We start from the raw sequence: 20,397 nt of genomic DNA on the forward strand, positions 1-20,397 counted from the left end.
CAGCATCCACAAAGACTCTTCACACCCCTGCAACAGTCTGTTCGAACTCCTTCCATCGGGCAGACAATACAAGGCCTTCTACGCCCGCACCTCCAGACTCAGGAACAGCTTCATCCCCAGGGCCATAGCTGCTATGAACCGGTCCTGCTGAGCCAGATGGCCACAACGCATAGATCAACTTGCACTTTACCCTGTCTAAAAACTGTTACAATTGTTTCGTTTCGTTGGGTTGCTGTTAATTACTTAAATTATTGTATCGTTATGGGAGGCGCATTCCCAATCTCGTTGTACCCCTGGGTACAATGACAATAAAGATATATTGTATTGTATTGTATTGTATGTGTCGAAAGCCTTCTTGACTACCCTATCCATCTTATGCCACCCAAGAATAAAAAAACGCTAAGTGCAGGAGTAACTAAATGCTGGAGTAACTAAAAAAACACGAAGTGCTGGAGTAACTAAAAAAACCGCTAAGTGCTGGAGTAACTCAGAGGGTCAGGCTTCTCTGGAGAAAAGGGTGACGCTTAGTGTCGGGATCCTTCTTCAGACGTAACCAAAGATAATACATAACCGATCCATTTCCCCCCCGGAGTTGCTGACCCGCTGTTTTGTGTCTTTTTGTGTAAACCAGCAATTACAGCTCTTCAACCCCTCGAGCCAGCAGCACCATTCAATGTGATCATGGCTGATCATTCTCAATCAGTACCCCGTTCCTGCCTTCTCCCCATAGAATTAAATGGATATTCTAGCAAATAATTACCAGACAACTTGCTGTGCCGAGTTCAATAACCAAGCAAGTATCAGCCTGCAATTTGTGGCAATTTACAGAGCATTCAGTTTAACGAATCAGCTATTTTCCTCATTCCTGACTTGGCATTCTAGACTCACTGCTGCTAAAGGCCACATATTGCAGGCTTCGTGTTTAATCGTTGCTTTGAACTGGTATGCAGCAAGCCCTGCCATGAATTAGGATTGACGGAAGGTACATTTGCAGGTTTAGTTTAAGAGACTCAGCAGGTTGTCGGATTCCCGTTCACTTCAACCCAAAGGGCAGCCATCCCTCAGACGCCCGCCGCTGCCCAGCCCGGGATGAGCCTGGGCACCACAGGCCTCTCGCTATTGAACAGACCAGGTGCTTCTCGGCAAAGGCTGTGTTGCTGAAAGGAGAAGGCCCACGCCGCATAGGCCGCAGGATGAGCGGCCGCCGGTACTTGTAGCGACAGCCCTCACTAGAGGGCGGGCTGTGGGCGGCCGGATGCGGGGCGGTCAGGTGTCAGCGGCGTTGCCGAGGTTGCCGCACTCGGGCTCCGATGCCGCGCTGGTTGCAAGGATGCTCCAACTGTTCAGCGTGCTGATCGCCGCCGGCCTCTTCCTGGCCTGTCTCACGGCTTACGTGCTGGAAAACTACACTGTGCAACATCGGAGTTACGGCGGTGCCGGCGAGCACCCGCGGGGAGCGCAGCCTCCCTTCCCGGGCGGGAGCATGGACAATATTTTCTGGTTCCTGCAGGTAGCGCGACCCCAACCGTGCCCGCGCGACCCCCCCACCCGTCCTCGTCCCCGTCCCCGTCCCTCCGGCTGTCAACAGAGGTCTCCGGGTAGATTGCACAACATTGGTGCAATGGGCGAGCCCCTCCAGCTGATGAACCGCCGTTAATACACACACACTTATTTCACTGCGCGTCCAGCGTTTTCAGTTCCATTGCGGGACCAACGCAATAAATAAATTGGGGTCAATTCTCTTTTTTTGTGGCGTGTTGTGTTTCTTCAAAAAGAGAATTCGCTGCTACATCGATCGATCCACGGTAAAACAGCACACAGTTTCAACAGGATTTCACCACTACATTTTGGGACATCCCAATAGATGTAGATGAAACTATGACTGTAAAGTAAAATTATTCTTCACGATTTAAAAAAATAAACCACAATCAATTTATCTTAATCATTGGACTTATTTAGTTTGTTTGTATATTTTCCTGTGCCTAATCGTGGTGTTTTGCTTGCTGCTTCTGTGTTTCTGAGTGACGTGGAAGAATAGCTCAGGGCAGGTTCACATGACCGATGAACTCTGGGAACAAAATGGGAACAAAATTACACATTCTGAGCATGGGATATTTTGTGACACTGGTTACTGTTCTGTTGTATTTTGAATCAAGTGGTGGAAAAGAGTCAGGCTTTGAGAATGTAACATTTAACATTTTATTTTAAAGGCATTGTTATATTTGCTCTATTCATTGTTGATTTAACTAAATATTTTTCTCCTCAGGTGTCTGACATCCACATCAGTAAGTTTGTAGATCCCCAAAGAGTCCCTGACTTTCAGAAATTTTGCACAGAGACCATTGATGTTATTAAGCCAGAAATCGTTTTTGTCACAGGTAGGTCATGATACACAATATAAAAATAGTTTGGTCATCAGTCAGTCTGTAGTTTATCAAATATTTAAAACCTGAAAGCTCAATCCAATGTAATCAGTGGAACAGATTATTTATCATAAAGATGATTGTACCCTATATTGCTGATTGAGATTTTTTTTTCATAACGTGGAGGGTATTTTTCTTTTTTTTTAAATGTTGTTTGACAAAAAATTATTCAAGGCAAACATCTTTGAGCAATGTTTAAATCAAAATATTGGAGATCCTTTTTCTCCCTTAAAAATATAGCTCCATCATTTTCCAACTATTTTCTAACAGTTTGGTTGTGCAGTTACAGCCTTTTCCCAACTTGGATCTTAAATAGAATGGTGGAGATGCATCCGCTATGGATTTAGATTGCATTATGATTGTAAGTTTAAATTGTGTGCCCATTATTTATAAATGTTCCATATAAAGTGTGTCTTTCTGCATAAATGGTTCTCAACAGAACTGCAAGAAAAACAAAAGTGCGTTGGGGGCATTGTAAATTCACCTGGTTGTGGAGTTGACATTCATACTGGCTTTGGAACATTGTGGTTTGAAGCGAAGGATTGTTCAGCAACTTGCTCAGTTTCTCATTTATCCCTCCCTTTTTTCTATTCTTAAGAAGCTCTTCAAATTATTTATTTGTTACAATACAGCATTGGCTTTAAAGGTCTCCTGTGAAAACATTCGTCTTTGGGTAAAAAAATCCACCTCGTTTCTCATATTTATATCATAAATTACTTAAAACTTTGCTCCTTGGTGATATATTTATTTGTCATAAGTGAATGCATTGGCTAGATTAAGTTTTAAAGAGGGGACGAAAAATCATAAAACCAATGAGCATTCCTTTTAAATTCCATAAGGACATGATTAAGTCATTCAACTCAAACCTGTTTTACCATTCAAAAAGATTATAGTTAATCTACATCTTGACTCTATAATTACCAGCATTTCTCAATATGTCTGTAGCGAACAAAAATCTAATTATCTCATTCTTGAAAATGTTAATTTGTGGCCAGCATTCACAAACCTTAGGGGAAGAGAGTCCTCAATTTTTGTTACTATTTATGTCAATGACACATATGTGTCAAGGCCGCCACAGTGACACAGTTGGTAGAGCTCCTGTCTCACAGCACAGAGACTCGGGTTCGATCCAGACCTTGGGTGCTGTCTGTGTGGAGTTTGCATGTTCTCCCTGTGACTGCTTGGGTTTCCTCTGGGTACTCTAGTTTCTTCCCACTTCCCAATAGATGTGTGCTTTGTAGGTTAATAAATTGTAGGTTAATAAATTAGGCAGTGGATGGTAAGTGGGATAATATAGAACTGGTGTGAGCATGAAATTTGTTCTTCACCATATTATTATGTAAATAAATCTCTATTGTTCTGTGCAAAATTGTTTTTTTTAAATTAGTTTGTAATGGAAATAGGCAGCAATTAAATGAAAATTATTAAACTAATGTATATCTCTTCCTTTACCTAATGACATTGAAAAATAATTAGTATCACTAATTTTTTTGCTGAATTCAGTTCAAAACTCAGTGTTTTATTTGGAATTTGGTTTCCAACCCTAAACATTTTACAGCCATTTCACAGTATCCATTGTCTACTTGAACAATTATGTGAGTTCATTCATCAATATAAAATGAAATTGATGCCAAGTTACGATTAAACAATATAAAGTGTAAAATTAATGGTTTACTTTTCCAAACGTCAATACTCTGCCTTCACTGATTAAATATCCATTGAAGATAGTGACAATACACTTTGTGGGAAACATTTATGGAAGAAAAGTTGCTCTCCACCTTGAATTGAATACTTTATTGTCACAGTGACAAGTCATAGTGAAATCCTTTGCTTGCATACCCAAGGTATGCAAATAGCCGGCCATAAAGGGCGCTTACAAAGTTACAAATTCTCCCCGCTGTGCCAGTTCCCCTTTTGTTCCTCCCCCCCTCCCTCACCGCCCAGTCCCCCCACACCGGGACCTTGATATTTATTGAAACATTCCATTCACTTTTATTGCTCCTAAAATGATCTGTATGGGCTTTTAAATTGGAATTATTCCAGCAGTTCACATAAGTGGAAGAATAGGGGTGAGAATTACATGCAACAGTTTGCGGTATTCTATATTTTTGCTTCCCACGGAAACAAGTAACTTCAGTTATGATAGTTGCAGATATGCAGTGTGAATTATAACTTGTCGCTTTGTTGAATATATTAATTTGTCTGGTGATCGATCAGTGTTTGCTGTTGATGCTCTCTTGTCTTCTCAAAGCATTTGAGATTATGAGTGTTCTAATGCAGGGACAGGATAGTCACTTGTATGCAGCAGTGGCCCTCAAATAGCAATAAGGTACATGAACTAACATGTAAACTATTTTATTTCTGTTGGAGAAATAAATATTAACTAGGACTGAGAAAATCTCCCAAACATAGAAAATAGGTGCAGGAGTAGGCCATTCGGCCCTTCAAGCCAGCACCACCATTCAATATGATCATGGCTGATCAGCCAAAATCAGTACCCCATTCCGGCTTTTTCCCCATACCCCTTGATTCCCTAAGAGCTAAATTTAACCCTTTCTTGAAAATATTCAGTGAATTGGCCTCCACTGCATTCTGTGACAGAAAATTCCACAGATTCACAACTCTCTGGGTGAAAAGGTTTTTCCTCATCTCAGTCCTAAATGGCCTACCCCTTATTCTGTAACCCCTAGTTCTGGACTCCCCCAACATCGGGAACATTTTTCCTGCATCTACCCTGTCCAATCCGCTAAGAATTTTATTTGTTTCTATAAGATCCCCTCTCATCCTAAATTCCAGTGAATACAAGCCCAGTCCACCTATTCTTTCATCATATGTCAGTCCTGCCATCCCGCGAATTAACATGGTGAACCTATGCTGCATTCCCTCTATAGCAATAATGTCCTTCCTCAAATTAGGAGACCAACATTGCACACAATACTCCAGGTGTGATCTCAGCAGGGCCCTGTACAACTGCAGTAGGATCTCTTAGCTCCTTAACTCAAATCCTCTTGCAATGAAGGCCAACGTGCCATTGGCTTTCGTCACTGCCTGCTGTACCCGCATGATTACTTTCAGTGACTGATGTACAAGCACACCCAGGTCTCGTTGCACCTCCCCTTCTCCTAATCTGACACCATTCAGATAATAATCTGCCTTCCTGTTCTTGCCACCAAAGTGAATAATCTCACATTTATCCACATTATACTGCGTCTGCCATGCTTCTGCCCACTCACCCAACCTATCCTAGTCACCCTGCAGCCTCATAGCATCCTCCTCTCAACTCACACTGCCACCCAGTTTTGTGTCGTCTGCAAACTTAGAGATGTTACATTTAATTCCCTTGTCTAAATCGTTAATATATATTGTAAATAACTGGGGTCCCAGCACTGTGCTTTGCGGCACCCTGCTAGTCACTGCCTGCCATTCTGAAAAGGACACGTTAATTCCTATTCTTTGCTTCCTGTCTGCCAACCAGTTCTCTATCCATGTCAATACCCTACACCAATATCATGTGCTCTAATTTTGCACACTAATCTCTTGTGTGGGACCTTGTCAAAGCTTTTTGAAAGTCCAGATACACCACATCCACTGGCTCTCCCTTATACATTCTACTTGTTACATCCTCAAAAAATTCCAAAAGATTAGTCAAGCATGATTTCCCCTTCATAAATCCATGCTGACTTTGACCGATCCTGTCACTGCTTTCCAAATGCGCTGCTATAACATCTTTAATAATCAACTCAAGCATCTTCCCCACTACCGATGTAAGGCTAACTGGTCCATGATTCCCCATTTTCTCTCTCCCTCCTTTCTTAAAATGTGGAGATACATTGGCTACCCTCCCATCCACAGGAACTGATCCAGCATCGAGAGAACTTTGAAAAATGATTACCAATGCATCCACGATTTCTAGGGCCACCTCCTTGAGTACTCTGGGATGCAGACCATCATGCCCTGGGGATTTATCTGCCTTCAGTCCCAACAGTTTACCTAACATCATTTCTTGACTAATGTGGATTCCCTTCAGTTCCTCCCTCCTACTAGATCCTCAGTCCCCTAGTATTTCTGGGAGATTGTTTGTGTCTTCCTCAGTGAATACAGAACTAAAGTACTCGTTTAACTGTTCTGCCATTCCCTTGCTTCCCAATATAAATTCACCTATCTCTGACTGTAAGGGACCTACATTAGTCTTCACTAATCTTTTCCTTTTTAGATACCTAAAGAAACATTCACAGTCAGTTTTTATATTCCCCGCAAGCTTTCTTTCACGCTCTTTTTCCCCCCTCTTAATTAACCCCTTTGTCCTCCTGTGTAGAGTTCTACATTTCTACCAGTCCTCTGCTTCTGGCCAATTTATATGCCTCTTCCTTGGCTTTAACACTATCCTTGACTTCCCTTGTCAGCCACGCTTCAGCCACCTTCCCAGTTTTGTTTTTTCACCAGACAGGGATGAACAATTTCTGGAGTTCATCCATGCGTTCTTTAATTCTTCGCCATTGCATCTCCACTGTCAACCCTTTAAGTATAATTTGCCAGTCTATACCTAGCCAATTCCCGTCTTATACCTTCAAAGTCTCCTTTATTCAAGTTCAGGACCCTAGTCTCTGAATTAACCATGTCACTCTCCATCCTAATGCAGAATTCCACCATATTATGATCACTGTTGCCCAAGGGGCTCTGCACAAGAAGATCGCTAACTAATCCTTCCTCATTACACAATACCCTGTCTAGGATGGCTTGCCCTCTAGTCGGTTCTTCTACATATTGGTTTAAAAACCCATCCCGTATACATTCCAGGAAATCCTCCTCCTCAGCACTGTTAACAATTTGGTTGGCCCAATCTATATGTAGATTAAAGTCACCCATGATAACCGCTGTACCTTTGCTACACACATCCCTAATTTCCTGCTTGATGCTATCCACAACCTCCCGACTGCTGTTTGGTGGTCTGTACACCACTCCAACAAGCGTTTTCTGCCTTTGGCTATTTTGCAGTTCTACCCATACCGATTCTACAGCATTCAAGCTAATGTCTCTCCTTGCTATTGCATGAATCCCCTCTTTAACCAGCAATGCCACCCCACCTCCTCTTCCTTTCTGTCTATCCTTCCTGAATATCGAATACACCTGTATGTTTAACTCCCAACCTTGGTCACCCTAGAATCATGTCTCCGTAATTCTAACTATATCATATCCCTAAACTACTAACTGCGCATCCAATTCATCCACCTTATTTCGAATGCTCCTTGCATTAAGGCACAAAGCTTTCAGGTTAGTTTTTCTTATCTCCCTTCTACCTTTTGCTTCTGTCCGTTTATCGCCCATTGGGTCCCATCCCCCTGCCCTGTTAGTTTAAACGTGACCTTTCCGACACTCTCTTTCCCGTTAGCTGCATGGATAGGCGTCCACGTTGTTGACTCTACACCTCCCCCCCCCCTCTTTAGTTTAAACCCACCCGTGTAGCACTAGCAAACCTGCCTGCCAGAATGTCGGCCCCTTCCAAATCAAAGGAATAACTTTTTTATTGTCTGAGGGAAGGGAGTTTTACTTCTCCTTCCAAACAATGGCAGCTCGTCAGTTTGTCATTGAATGGAGCATCAGCCTGCGTTCTATACTTGAGCCCATTACCTTCTGAACCAGACAAAGGTACTGCCAATAGACACAGCGGCACATTTACATGCTAACTGGTTTATACATTTTTACAATTCTTAGGAGAATAAAATGTTACTGATGTATTATTAAGAAATATTTACAAATTCCCAGATCAATTCAATGAAAAAAATGCTGTAATGTTCACAGCACACAAATCTGTTATTTAGAGATATTGCCAAACTGAATTATTGGTCTGTTCTGAAAGCCTTGATTTCACTTTCACGTCACATTGCCTTTCACAGGGGATCTAACGGACGCCAAAGAAAGGAACAGGATTGGATCTCATCAATATGAAATTGAGTGGCAAACCTATCAGACAATCCTGAAGAAATCCAGAGTTTTGGAAAAGACCAAGTGGATTGATATCAAAGGAAATCATGGTATGGCAATCATCTTGGTTTAGTTCTGCTACCTCATCAATTGTAATATAGCAGTTTTGTCATTACTCATGATATTGCTGCAATAAATAATATGTGCAGATGGCCTTAACATCCAGACCCCATAAAGAGTTTTACAGCCAAACATTCACTTTCTGCAGTGTAAACATTTTGTAACTAATAAACATAAAAAATAATTGGCAAGAGGAACAGTAGTGCAGCCAGTATACCTGATTTCTCACAGTACCAACAATTGGTGTTCAATCCAGACCTCAGGTTGTGACTATGTGGAGTTTGTACACTCTTCCTGTGACCATTTGGGTTTCCTTCAGGTGCTCTAATATCCCACTACATCCGATTGGGTTCATAGGTTAATTTTTGGCCACAGTTAATTGCCCCGAGTGTGTGGGTATGGCACATAATCAGTGGGGAGTTGATGGGAATGTAGGGAGACTAATATTGGAATGGTATGAATATTGATTTGCTCATTGGTACAGTGGGCCGCGGGGCCTATTTCTGTGCTGTATGTCTCTGTGATTCTCGTTTGCCTGCAGCAAAGTCACCAGATGATCTGTTTTTACAGTAGCTTTGTTGAGGAACTAAGGCTAAAAGAATCTTTTCATTTTTCAAGACATATGATGGTGTTTTATGGCCAGTTTAGAGAGCAAGCAGACTTTCAGTGCAATGTACTATTCTGACCGATGGCAATACTGACAGCACAATCCTTCATCAAAACTGCCTGTATTAAGTGTTCAGGTCTCAGAATTTTTAATGCACAACCTTCAGGTAAGAGTGCTGCCATGAGGCCAGAGCGGAAGACTAGCAGAAACCCTTGCTATTTTTTGAATTTGCAAATGTTTCTAAGGAAATAAACCTTCAACTGCAGCATGCTACAGGTAGAGCAGTGAGGCAATTGGCCACGAGGCAGGTTGCTGATAACCAGGAGCTGTTGGTCCAAAGGCTGACAGGTGGACTAGTATCAGAGGAATGATGAGATGCCTTGCATCCCAAATGAGCAAAAGGCCTGCATCAACCTGGAACAATTTTCTCTTCATACCCAAGTAAAAAGATTTTTCAAAAAAATTGAGAGTAGGATTTTTCTTTTTCCTTTTGCTCCTGTAATCAAATTAGCTGAGTAACTTGGAATGTCATGTGTCCTTATTAAAACAGTTGGCCCTCATTTTGTAGGGTTTGTTGGCAGAAATGTGGATGTTTTCCTGCAGAGCTGCACCTGCGCCCAACTGGGAAAGTCTCAATGTTGTGGCCACCTGTTTCCCAACAATGGACTTCTCATGGATTAACACATTGTTGTGGTGTTCTAGTGTTGTTTAAGGTAGAGAACACACATGAAACACCTGCCCGGTTTAGACTTAGCATAGGGAGTGCTTCACTATTCATTTCAATTTCTAGGATGGCTGTGAGAAATTTTGGTATGAATTAATGTAGATTTATGAATTGTTTAAATATGATGGAATGTTTTGGTCTAATCTCAGAATGTTAGAAGCCTGTGAGATATTGCAAGTAGTTCTCATCAGTGACAATCCCAGCTAAGCCAGTGGGCTGGCCTAACTGGTGTCAAAGTTTTTCCCAATATTTTTTTTGGTCAAGGTTTATTCTAATGCTCACTACCCTCAACACAAGATGAGCCCACAATGGCCCTGTTGCTGTGAGTGATTCAGCCAGCTTTTCCCCTGTCCAGATTGCTGGGCGAATTGATGAGAAGCACAAAGCTGGCAACTGACTGAATTCTGGCCCAATGTTTCCTTCCAAGAATGTATATTATGATTCAAATAAGGAAGTAAGCATTAACTTGGGAAAGGTACATTGCAGGCTAATTTCAGGACATGGTCTTGAATCTGAGCGTCGGTGTTCAGGAGAGTTGCAATTTTAAAATTCTTTGCTTTTCAAGTCACTTTATGGCATCACATCTCCCTATCTATGTATTTGCTTCACATCTTCTCTCTCAATGTCTCTGTTCCTTTGTGCAAACCCAATATGTTTATCTCACTATGGGCAGTAATGTCTTCAGCTTTCTTAGCTCTGAATTCAGTAACTTTCTCCATCAGTATCTCCTTATTTTAAAACACTCATTACCCTTCTGATCAAATTCTTGCTTATTTTTACGCATCGTGGTATTACTGTTTATCTTATTAGACTCTGCGAACCCATGGACGTTTTATTATGTTAAGGTGCGCTTATAAATACCCACCATGATGCAGTCTTCCTCTTTCTCACCACAGATACTTTCAATATTCCATCACTTGAGAGTGTCAATAACTACTACAGGTATTGTGCTTTAAGTCTATCTAAATTTGGGTTCTGAAATTTGATGAGTGATGTGTTGTTTATTCATTCCTGGGATGTAAATTATGATTGATCTTAGCTAGAAAAAGTGCAGCCGGATCTCTAATGCATCAATTAAAGATCGAGTCTCACCTGAGATGTTTTCTCTCTCCAGTTTCCCTGTGCCAAGTATCACCTGGTGAGAAAACCAGAAATGTTTAGTCATGGTAACCATCTGTTCTCATTCAAACTAATCAGATGAATGTACAAGTCTTGGAACAAAGAGATCTTATGTTTAAGTTTCAGTTATTGTGGGAAACGCCTTGTCTCTCAAAGTGGCATTTCAGGACACAAATAAAGGGGTGGGGCACAATAGAAACCACTGGAGTATTTCATGCAATCAAAGCAGGAAGTGTGTTAAGTGAGCTTGGCTAGAGGTTTTTTGGATTGCATTGTGTTGAGGGGAGGGATATTCTAGATAATAGGTTTTAATATCACTGTAAATTCTTACATATCTTGTTTAAATAAAACGTGCGAGATAAGTGTTGGGAATATATCCTTTAGAGGCCGGTTATACTTAGAAGTTCGAGAATTTTTTGTTTCGGTTCTCTCAAGAGCAATCCAGTTACTCCCACTCCTAACCCTTACCCATAACTTTGCAGTTTTTCCTCCATTAAGTTTTAATCACTCCAAAACGCTATGAAACTGCATCTCCTTCACTCTCAGGCAGAGCATTAATAATTCAGTACATTGTGTATGTTTCTCCTGCATGCAGTTTGCGCCTGACATCTTTAAATGTATGTTATCTGCTAATCTAACCATCTGCTGAAAACCATTTCTCTCTATTTACTCCTCTTATCAAAAAGTGTTAAACAATTCTTGTCAACTTTCTTCTCAGCTTTCAGTGCAGTAAGGAGAAAATCCTAGCTTTACAATCGATCCTTTGTATTTAATCCAATTTCATGTGGCCAAAACTACAGCCTCCACCATTTAAGATGAGGAGGGAACACCTCAACCTCTGAATTTCTTTCCAAACCACACATTGTTTTGCCCACTCCATCACACATCAATCTTCCAAACTACCTCATTGCGGCCTTTCCCTTTTTTAATCTGTGCTTTCTGTGTAACTGTAGTGCTATAACACTATTAGACTATATTCTGCACTCTGATATTTTGCTCTTTACATTACTAGTGTTGTACTTGTTGTGTATGGCATGATTGTACTCGTGTATAGTATGATTTGACTCAATAGTACGCAAACCAAGTTTTTCTTTGCATCTTGGTACACGTGACAATAATAAACTAATAGCAATACCTATATCTGGAATAACAACTATTTGTTCTGTGAAATATTGGAACTTCTTACGAAGCATGTTTTGTAGATCTCCAAGAATATGCCTATCTACTGTTCAGACTATTGATGTTCAAGGGATATTGGGGTGGGACTATAGCTCCCTGAAAACGGAAACACAAGTAGATAGGATGCTAAAGACATGATACAGCATTCTTGCCTTTATTGGTCAGGGCACTGAGTATAAAGGTCACGTTGCAGCTGTTTAAGACTTTACTTAGGCCACATTTGGAGTATCCCGTGCAGTTTTGATCTATATCGCAGCGAGGATATCGAGGCCTTCTTCGTCACCATATATACCTGTCCTGCTTCATACAGGGATCCTTTTACATTGAAGTCCCTCTTTTTCTGAATACTCCTGAGGACACTACCAGCCATTATGTATTGGCCTTTTTAGTCCTCTCGTACCTTTCTGGACTAAATTCCATTTGTCATTGGTCTGCTGATCTTAGCAACTGAACGGTTTCATTCTATAACTCACCATCAATGGCACAATTTGTGTGCCATTTGAACCTTTCGTATTTTATCTTATTTTATTGTATCTTATTTAGGTTTAGGTTTCAATGTCACGTGTACCGAGTTACAGTGAAAAGCTTTTTTGCATGCTGTCCAATCAAATCACATAATACTATACATAAATGCAATCAAGGCAAACTCAAGTACGAAGGGAAAGATTCAGAGTGCAGAATATAGTTGTCACCATTATTCTGCAACGGTTCCAGAGACAAAGTCCAATATCTGCAATGAAGTAGAAGGGTGTTCGATTGTACTCTATGGAAGCTTATGCAAGATCTATAGCTGAGGATAGTCTTCCTGGAAGTGTGTCTCTGGATACTTAAGGGGTGTTGCAAATGGTTGATGGCAGACTGTAGGTGCAAAATAATATGTTATACCAAAGCTGTCAGTCACCATTGCCCTAAATTTCTTTGTCCTGTATCTTTCTAGGGCTCTGCCGAAGACATTGTCAGGATCTCATGGTCAGGAGTCCAAAAATAAATAGAACAGGTGACTGATGACTTGTTTGCCTAGGTTAGCAAACAGACCATTAGGCTCAATCAGTGTATGGTAGTGTTGACATTACACATGGCTTTGCTGCTCCCTACCTCCTCTTAAGTCATTGACTATCCTCCTCTTCCTTTCTCCATAATGCACACAAGCTTCTGCTTAAATTGATTGTAATCCTATCAGCTTCTATCAGTTCCTGCTATTCTCGTATTGATTTGTTAGTGACTATCTTATTTTTATGACATTGAATCTGTTGTCCCATAAAAATGTAAACATCTCTGCAACTTGGTTCTGGAATCAAAGCAGATGCACCCAATTCCGCATTGTCCAAAAGATACCACATGGCTTAATTGTCTGCATACAGTAAAGGAATTGGTAACATCTAGGATGAAAGCTAGTTAGATCGGGCAAATGGTGCATGTAATTCACCCAGAGAATTCACCTGAATACTGGAGAAGATGGTGGTTACTTAGGAGTATACTGCCTGAGCTCTTGGCACATGGCTAGCTCAGCTGGGGTGGTAGATTGCATCCTTGACGCCGGGGACTTTGCTGAGTAGCTGCAGATATTGAGAGGAAAAATATTTTTAAAAATGAGAGAAACAAGAGGTTGGGGGAAAAAAAAGAAACACAACACAAGCAGTCACCTATTTGGCCTGTTGTACCTACTCCACTGTCATAGATGATCTTTTACTTCAATGCTATTTTTCTGCACTAACAGCCATATCATTTGATTTCTTTCCTGTCCAAAATCTGTCAATTTGAATACAGTTAGTGAGGGACAACAGTTCTCGGTGGAGAATCACAAAGATTCATTACTCTCTAGATTAAACATTTCTTCTCACCTCTATCATGAATGGCTGACCTCTCACATTAACTCTGTGGGGCTTGGTTCTAGTCACACATTGTATGTATCAAATTTTCTACCTTTTAATAAAATCATATTTTGTCAGACACTCAAGAAAATACATGCCCAGTCTGCATAATCTCTCCTTATACAACAACACATCACCCAAGAATCAATCTGGAAACATTTGATGCACTTTATCACAAGTATGTCTAGCATTGGATAAGGAAACCAGACCTCCATTCCTCCTCTCTAGAGATGCTGCCTGTTCTGCTAAGTTACTTCAGCAGTTTGTGCCTATCTTTGGTGTAAACCAGCATCTGCAGTTCCTTCCTACACTCTCCAAATTTGCAGATGACACAAAGCTGGGTGGCAGTGTGAACTGTGATGAGGATGCTATGAGGATGCAGGGTGACTTGGACAGGTTGGGTGAGTGGGCAGATGCAGTTTAATGTGGATAAATGTGAGGTTATTCACTTTGGTGGCAAGAACAGGAAGGCAGATTATTATCTGAATGGTGTCAGGTTAGGAAAAGGGGAAGTACAATGGATGTTCTTAAAACATCAGTCACTGAAAGTAAGCATGCAGGTACAGCAGGCAATGAAGAACGCTAATGGCATGTTGGCCTTTGTAACAAGAGGAGTTGAGTATAGGAGCAAAGAGGTCCTTCTGCAGTTGTACAGGGCCCTGGTGAGACCACACCTGGAGTACTGTATGTAGTTTTGGTCTCCAAATTTGAGGAAGGACATTCTTGCTCTTGAGGAAGTGCAGAGTAGGTTCACGAGGTTAATTCCCGGGATGGCGGGACTATCAAAGAATGGAGCGACTGGGCTTGTATACTTTGGAATTTAGAAGGATGAGAGGGGATCTTATTGAAACATATAAGATTATTAAGGGATTGGCAGGAGGCAGGAAACATGTTCCCGATGTTGGGGGAGTCCAGAACCAGGGGCCACAGTTTAATAAGGGGTTGGCCATTTAGAACGGAGATGAGGAAAAACATTTTCACCCAGAGTTGTGAATCTCTGGAATTCTCTGCCCCAAAAGGCAGTGGAGGCCGATTCTCTTGATGCTTTCAAGAGAGAGTTCTTAAAGATAGCGGAGTCAAAGGATATGGGGAGAAGGCAGGAATGGGGTACTGATTGTGGATGATCAGCTATGATCACAGGAATGGCGGTGCTGGCTCGAAGGGCCGAGTGGACTACACCTGCACCTATTGTCTAGATGCAATCTTTCCAAGGACCAATGTAATTGTTTTCGGAGCAAATCTGTACATATTATTTGTACTTGACATATTGTTCCAGTCACTATTAAAATAACCTAAAGCTGTGAGCATTGCCAATAAGTACCAATTTACCATGACAAAGAAAGACACTCATCCCATCAGATTCATGCTGGACCCCAATGGAGCAATTCCATCAGTCCCATTCCTCATCTGATTTCACTATAGATGTATAATATATTCATCAAATTCTCTTTGAAGCTTTTGCCAATTAAAGTTACAATATAGATAGCAAGTAACAGATCTTAATGTTATCAAAATGGGAAAGAACACCTGAGCATCCATGGGAAAACTGTGAAGTCACATAGAATAGTCAAATGCCACACACACAGCATTGTAGATCAGGACTGAACTCTGGTCTCTGGGGCTGTGGGAACAATACGAGTCCTGGGGTGATCAATTAGACTTCACACTTAGGCTACATCTCTATTTTTGCAGTATAATTAATCATTACAATAATCCACACTCAGCTTGAGAGTGTACATACAAGTATACATATTCGGATCAGGAACAGGCTCTTTGGCCCCTCAAGCCTGCTTTGCTGTTTAATAAATTTGGTCAGTCTGCTTGGAACCTCAACCTTGTTTATCAAGTAAATAGCTACCCTTGCTTTAAAAATGTTTTTGAATATTCTGCTTCAACTACGCTGTGAGGAAAGCATATAACCCTCAGGGAAATAAAAAAAATTACATCTTCTCTGTCTTAAATGGGCAATTTTATTTTTAAAAAGCACCCTTTAGTTTTAAATATTCACATGAAACATTGTGTCTACATCCACCCTGTCAAGACCCTTGATCTTATTCTTCCTCAACCCCAGCAGATACAAGCCCAGCCAGTCCAACCTTTTCCCGTAAACTGCCCAATCTGTGTACCAATCTAATAATTTTTCTCTGAAATGCTTCTTGTGCATTAACATACTTCTTTAAAAGCGGAGACCAATACTGTACACGGTACTCTAAATGTAATATCACTAATGCCACACATAACTGAAGCATAATCTCTAGAATTTTTATTCTTAAATCCCATAGCAGTAAATGATAATATTCTGTTACTTGCTATACCTGCATATCAGCCTTCTATGAACGATGCATTTTAGCACCCAAATCTTTCTAAATCTATAAATTACATAATGTTTATTTCCCTACCCAAAACAAATTTCACATTTTCCCATATATTCCAGATCCATGTTCAACCATTTAACTACATCCCTTTGTAGCCTATTTTTGTCTTTATCACAACTTGCATTGCTGTCTTCATGTCATCTGTAAATGCCCTCATCCATATAATTGATATAAATTGTAAGAAGTTGAGGCCCCACCACTGATCCCAGTGGCATAGCACTCATTACATCTTGCCAACCAGAAAAAGCCATAGAGATACAGCAGTACAATGAGTTCATGCCAACCATCCACGACCCATTTACATTAATCCAATTTTATTCTTCCCACGTTCCATCAATTGCCTCCAGTTTTTTGTTACCACTCACCCACACACTTAGGACAATATACAGCTGCTAATAAACCTACTAACCTGCACATCTTTGATATATGGGAGGAGACTGGAGCACCTGGAGGAAATAAATGTTCTCCCTGTGATTGTGTAGATACTCCACATAGGTGAGGTTTTTGAGAGACCAAAATGGTGGCTTGAATGCAGAGATGGAAGGTGCACAAATAAGTACTTTTTGTCCGTCTTAAATAAACAATAATAAGGTGGAAGAATGTGAGGAATTGGAAATTATAAACAGAGAAAGGACACATCTTTAAGAGTGGATTAGTCAGCAGGCTTGGATAATACATCAATCCAAAAAAACCCTACATATGTTAGAAATATTAAATGCAAACAGAAAATACTGGGAATGCTCGGCAGGTCAGGCTGTATTGATGGAAAGAGAAAAATAGTTAGTATTTTAGATGGAAGACTTTTCTTTCCCAGATCTTAAAAAAAAAACATGAGAGAAAAGAACACAGGCTGTGCATATCATTTTCCATTACTGCTTGGCTACTAATGTGAAGCTGGAAGATTGGCAAACTTTGCATGCAGCTGCACTTTCCACATTCTGTGTAGTAAATCCTTAAAATTCAGTGATATTCAGTAAACCTTTTCTACACCTTCACAATCAGTCTGAAGAAGGGTCCTGACCCAAAATGTCACCTATCCATGTTCTCCATCCATACTGCCTGACCATCTGAGTTTCTCCAGCATTTTGTGTCATTTTTCCACATCAGTTTGATACCAATCGTTTCCCATGTTGTAGTAGGCTTGTTAGCCATTTTGCCACTTATTCCCTGACATATTATTTAGTGGTACTTTGAAATCTAGAGACATTTTGGTTATTAAACTTTTTGTTAGACATTTTTATACTTATGGTGTCTGTATGAATATCCACTGGATTTTTGAGTAAGGATTTCATTGTCTTTTGCCCAGTGAATTTAAAATGTTACGTAGTTCCCTGGACTAATTCTATCTCTCGTTAAATGTAAGAATCATAGAGTAGTAAGAAACCTGTTGGGTGAGATTTTTCAAGTAATTCATGATTATGCATTTAATGTAATTCATGACTAAGCTTTCGGTACATTGACCTTCATCAGTCAGGGTATTGCGTATAGAAGTGGAATGTTATGTTACAATTGTACAAGACGTTGGTGAGGCCGCATTTGGAATATTGTGTTCAGTTTTGGTCAAGGAAGGATGTTGTTAAACTGGAAAGAGTGCAGAGAAGATTTACAAAGATGTTGCCAGGGCTTGAGGGGTTGAGTTGTAGGGAGAGGTTGGGCAGGCTCAGACTTTATTCCTTGGAGCGCAGGAGGCTGAGGGGTGATCTTATAGAGGTATATAAGATTATGGGGGGAATAGATAGGGTTGATGCACAGAGTCTTTACCCAGAGTGGAGGAATCAAGTACCAGAGGACATACATTTAAAGTGAGAGGGGAAGGGTTTTATAGGAACTGATTAAATGGCGGGTATATAATGAGCTCCTGGAGGAGGTAATTGAGGCAGGTATTATAATACATTTAAAATACATTTTGACTGATACATGGATAGGAAAGGGTTGGAGGGATAATGACCACATGGGCAGGTGGGACTAGTGTAGATGGGGCATCTTGGTTGGCATGAACAAGTTGGGGCGAAGGGCCTGTTTCCATGCTGTGACTGTATGACGTAGGCACATGATTTTGGATAATAATTTAAAAATCTCCCCAAGATTGACATTTAAATAAAAGACATATTGATCCTAACTAACACTTTCTGCTGTTCATTCTACAGGAAATACTCAGCTTTTCAAAGGGAAGGTTCCTTCCATTATGTTCATCAGACTCATTTTGGAAATTACTCCTTCATCGGCGTTGATGCCACCCCAAGTCCCGGTCCTAAAAGACCATTCAATTTCTTTGGATTCTTGAATCAGGTGAGTAACATATTTAGATATATGTGGGTGAAATTAGGTAAGGACAAAAGATACCTAATTGAAAATCCTGTCAAAATGTCAGGACTCTAATTTCCTGACTTAGACACCCAGACAAGTGCTCAATTTTGTTCTGCTGAGTGTTAAACCAATTTTCAACTGCACAGATCCTAGGTGGGATTTGAAGGAGCCCTGGGATGTAATGTAAGTTTTAAGAGAACTGTAGAGGTCTGTGAACTGAACTACAGCAACCAGTGTTCATAAACAACTCTGGCTCAATTTCCTTCCTCTCAAAACTTAAATCCAACTGGTCTTTAATCAGCTCTAGAGTTGCCTAGATTAATTTCTCTAGATTTTTGAACTTGACTTCAAATTCTAAAAGTACTATCGTTGAAAACTGCCTTTTACCTTTTCTGTAGAATGTCAGACAGCAGTAGCGGATCTAATGCACCATGGTTAAGGATTCTGCGGTGCCAAGGAACAAAGTTGGAAACTAAGCTGTCCCTTCAGCTGGACTTAAGAATTATGCATTACAATTTTCTTATACAATCTCTATTCCTCATCAATAGCTTTATCCGATCATCGTCCCTTTCATATTTATTGCCATTGAATGTTGCATTTCAGAGATCCCCAACATATTTGTCCTCTAAAACCTTTTGTATATCCTAAATACTCTATTGAGCCCTACCCAGGTACTTTCCCTGCTTCATGTGGCCTGCATCACATAGGTGTTGAGTCTTTCTTTTGTGTATTTCCAACAATTGCCATTTATTTTCCTGCAATAAAAAATATCAAATTTGAACATTGGCCATTCATTATGAGGAATAGATAAATACATTTAATTAATTAAAGAAAGAGCTTACATTTAGTACCTTCTGCAATTTTGGATATCCCAAAGTGCTTTACAGCCAATGGAACATTTTAAAAGTTTAAATCACTGTTGTAACAAAGGGAATCGAAACGTATAAAATTATTAAGGGGTTGGACACGTTAGAGGCAGGAAACATGTTCCCAATGTTGGGGGAGTCCAGAACCAGGGGCCACAGTTTAAGAAAAAGGGGTAGGCCATTTAGAACAGAGATGAGGAAAATCTTTTTTAGTCATCGATTTGTGAATCTGGAATTCTCTGCCTCAGAGGGCAGTAGAGGCCAATTCTCTGAATACATTCAAGAGAGAGCTAGATAGAGCTCTTAAGGATAGCGGAGTCAGTGGGTATGGGGAGAAGGCAGGAACGGGGTACTGATTGAGAATGATCAGCCATGATCACATTGAATGGCGGTGCTGGCTCGAAGGGCCGAATGGCCTTCTCCTGCACCTATTTTCTATTGTCTATTGTCTATAAGGGTGGCTGGATATTTGAACACAGCGAGCTCTCAGAAACAGACAAAGTAAGCAATGTGGACCTGTGGAAAAGAACAAGCCAGGATCCCATTGACTTACAAATTCGAAAGAGAAAATGGAGTTGGATTGGACACACCCTCAGAAAACCTGCCACAAACATCACCCGGCAAGCCCTGAAATGGAACCCCCAAGGAAAAAGGAAAAGAGGTCGCCCCAGGAACAGCTGGAGAAGAGGTGTCCAGGCAGAAATGTCTGAGAGTGGGCTCAACTGGGGAGATCTTGAAAGAACCGCCAACAACCGAGTGAGGTGGAGGACATTTGTCCATGGCCTATGCTCCCTAGAGGAGCCAAGGGCTTAAGAAGAAGAAGAAGAAGCTCTCAGAAACATCAATGTTTCAGAGGTGAACTAATTTGTGTGTAAGTGAGGTTG

The 20,397-nt window shown here is 40.8% G+C and overlaps 1 protein-coding gene across 1 annotated transcript in view; it reads left to right on the forward strand.

The window, feature by feature from the left end:
• Window positions 1–888: 888 nt before the first annotated feature.
• tmem62 (transmembrane protein 62) overlaps window positions 889–20,397 on the forward strand; it is a 64,428-nt gene continuing 44,919 nt past the window's right edge. Inside the window, exons 1-5 of the mRNA XM_078406203.1 lie at window positions 889–1,510; window positions 2,267–2,378; window positions 8,318–8,455; window positions 10,693–10,738; window positions 18,488–18,629. Coding sequence (XP_078262329.1) covers window positions 1,256–1,510; window positions 2,267–2,378; window positions 8,318–8,455; window positions 10,693–10,738; window positions 18,488–18,629 — 693 coding nt within the window. The 5' untranslated portion in view covers window positions 889–1,255. The remainder of the gene's footprint in view (window positions 1,511–2,266; window positions 2,379–8,317; window positions 8,456–10,692; window positions 10,739–18,487; window positions 18,630–20,397) is intronic.

Source organism: Rhinoraja longicauda, chromosome 10, assembly GCF_053455715.1.
Source record: "Rhinoraja longicauda isolate Sanriku21f chromosome 10, sRhiLon1.1, whole genome shotgun sequence".
Classification (NCBI taxonomy): domain Eukaryota; kingdom Metazoa; phylum Chordata; class Chondrichthyes; order Rajiformes; family Arhynchobatidae; genus Rhinoraja; species Rhinoraja longicauda.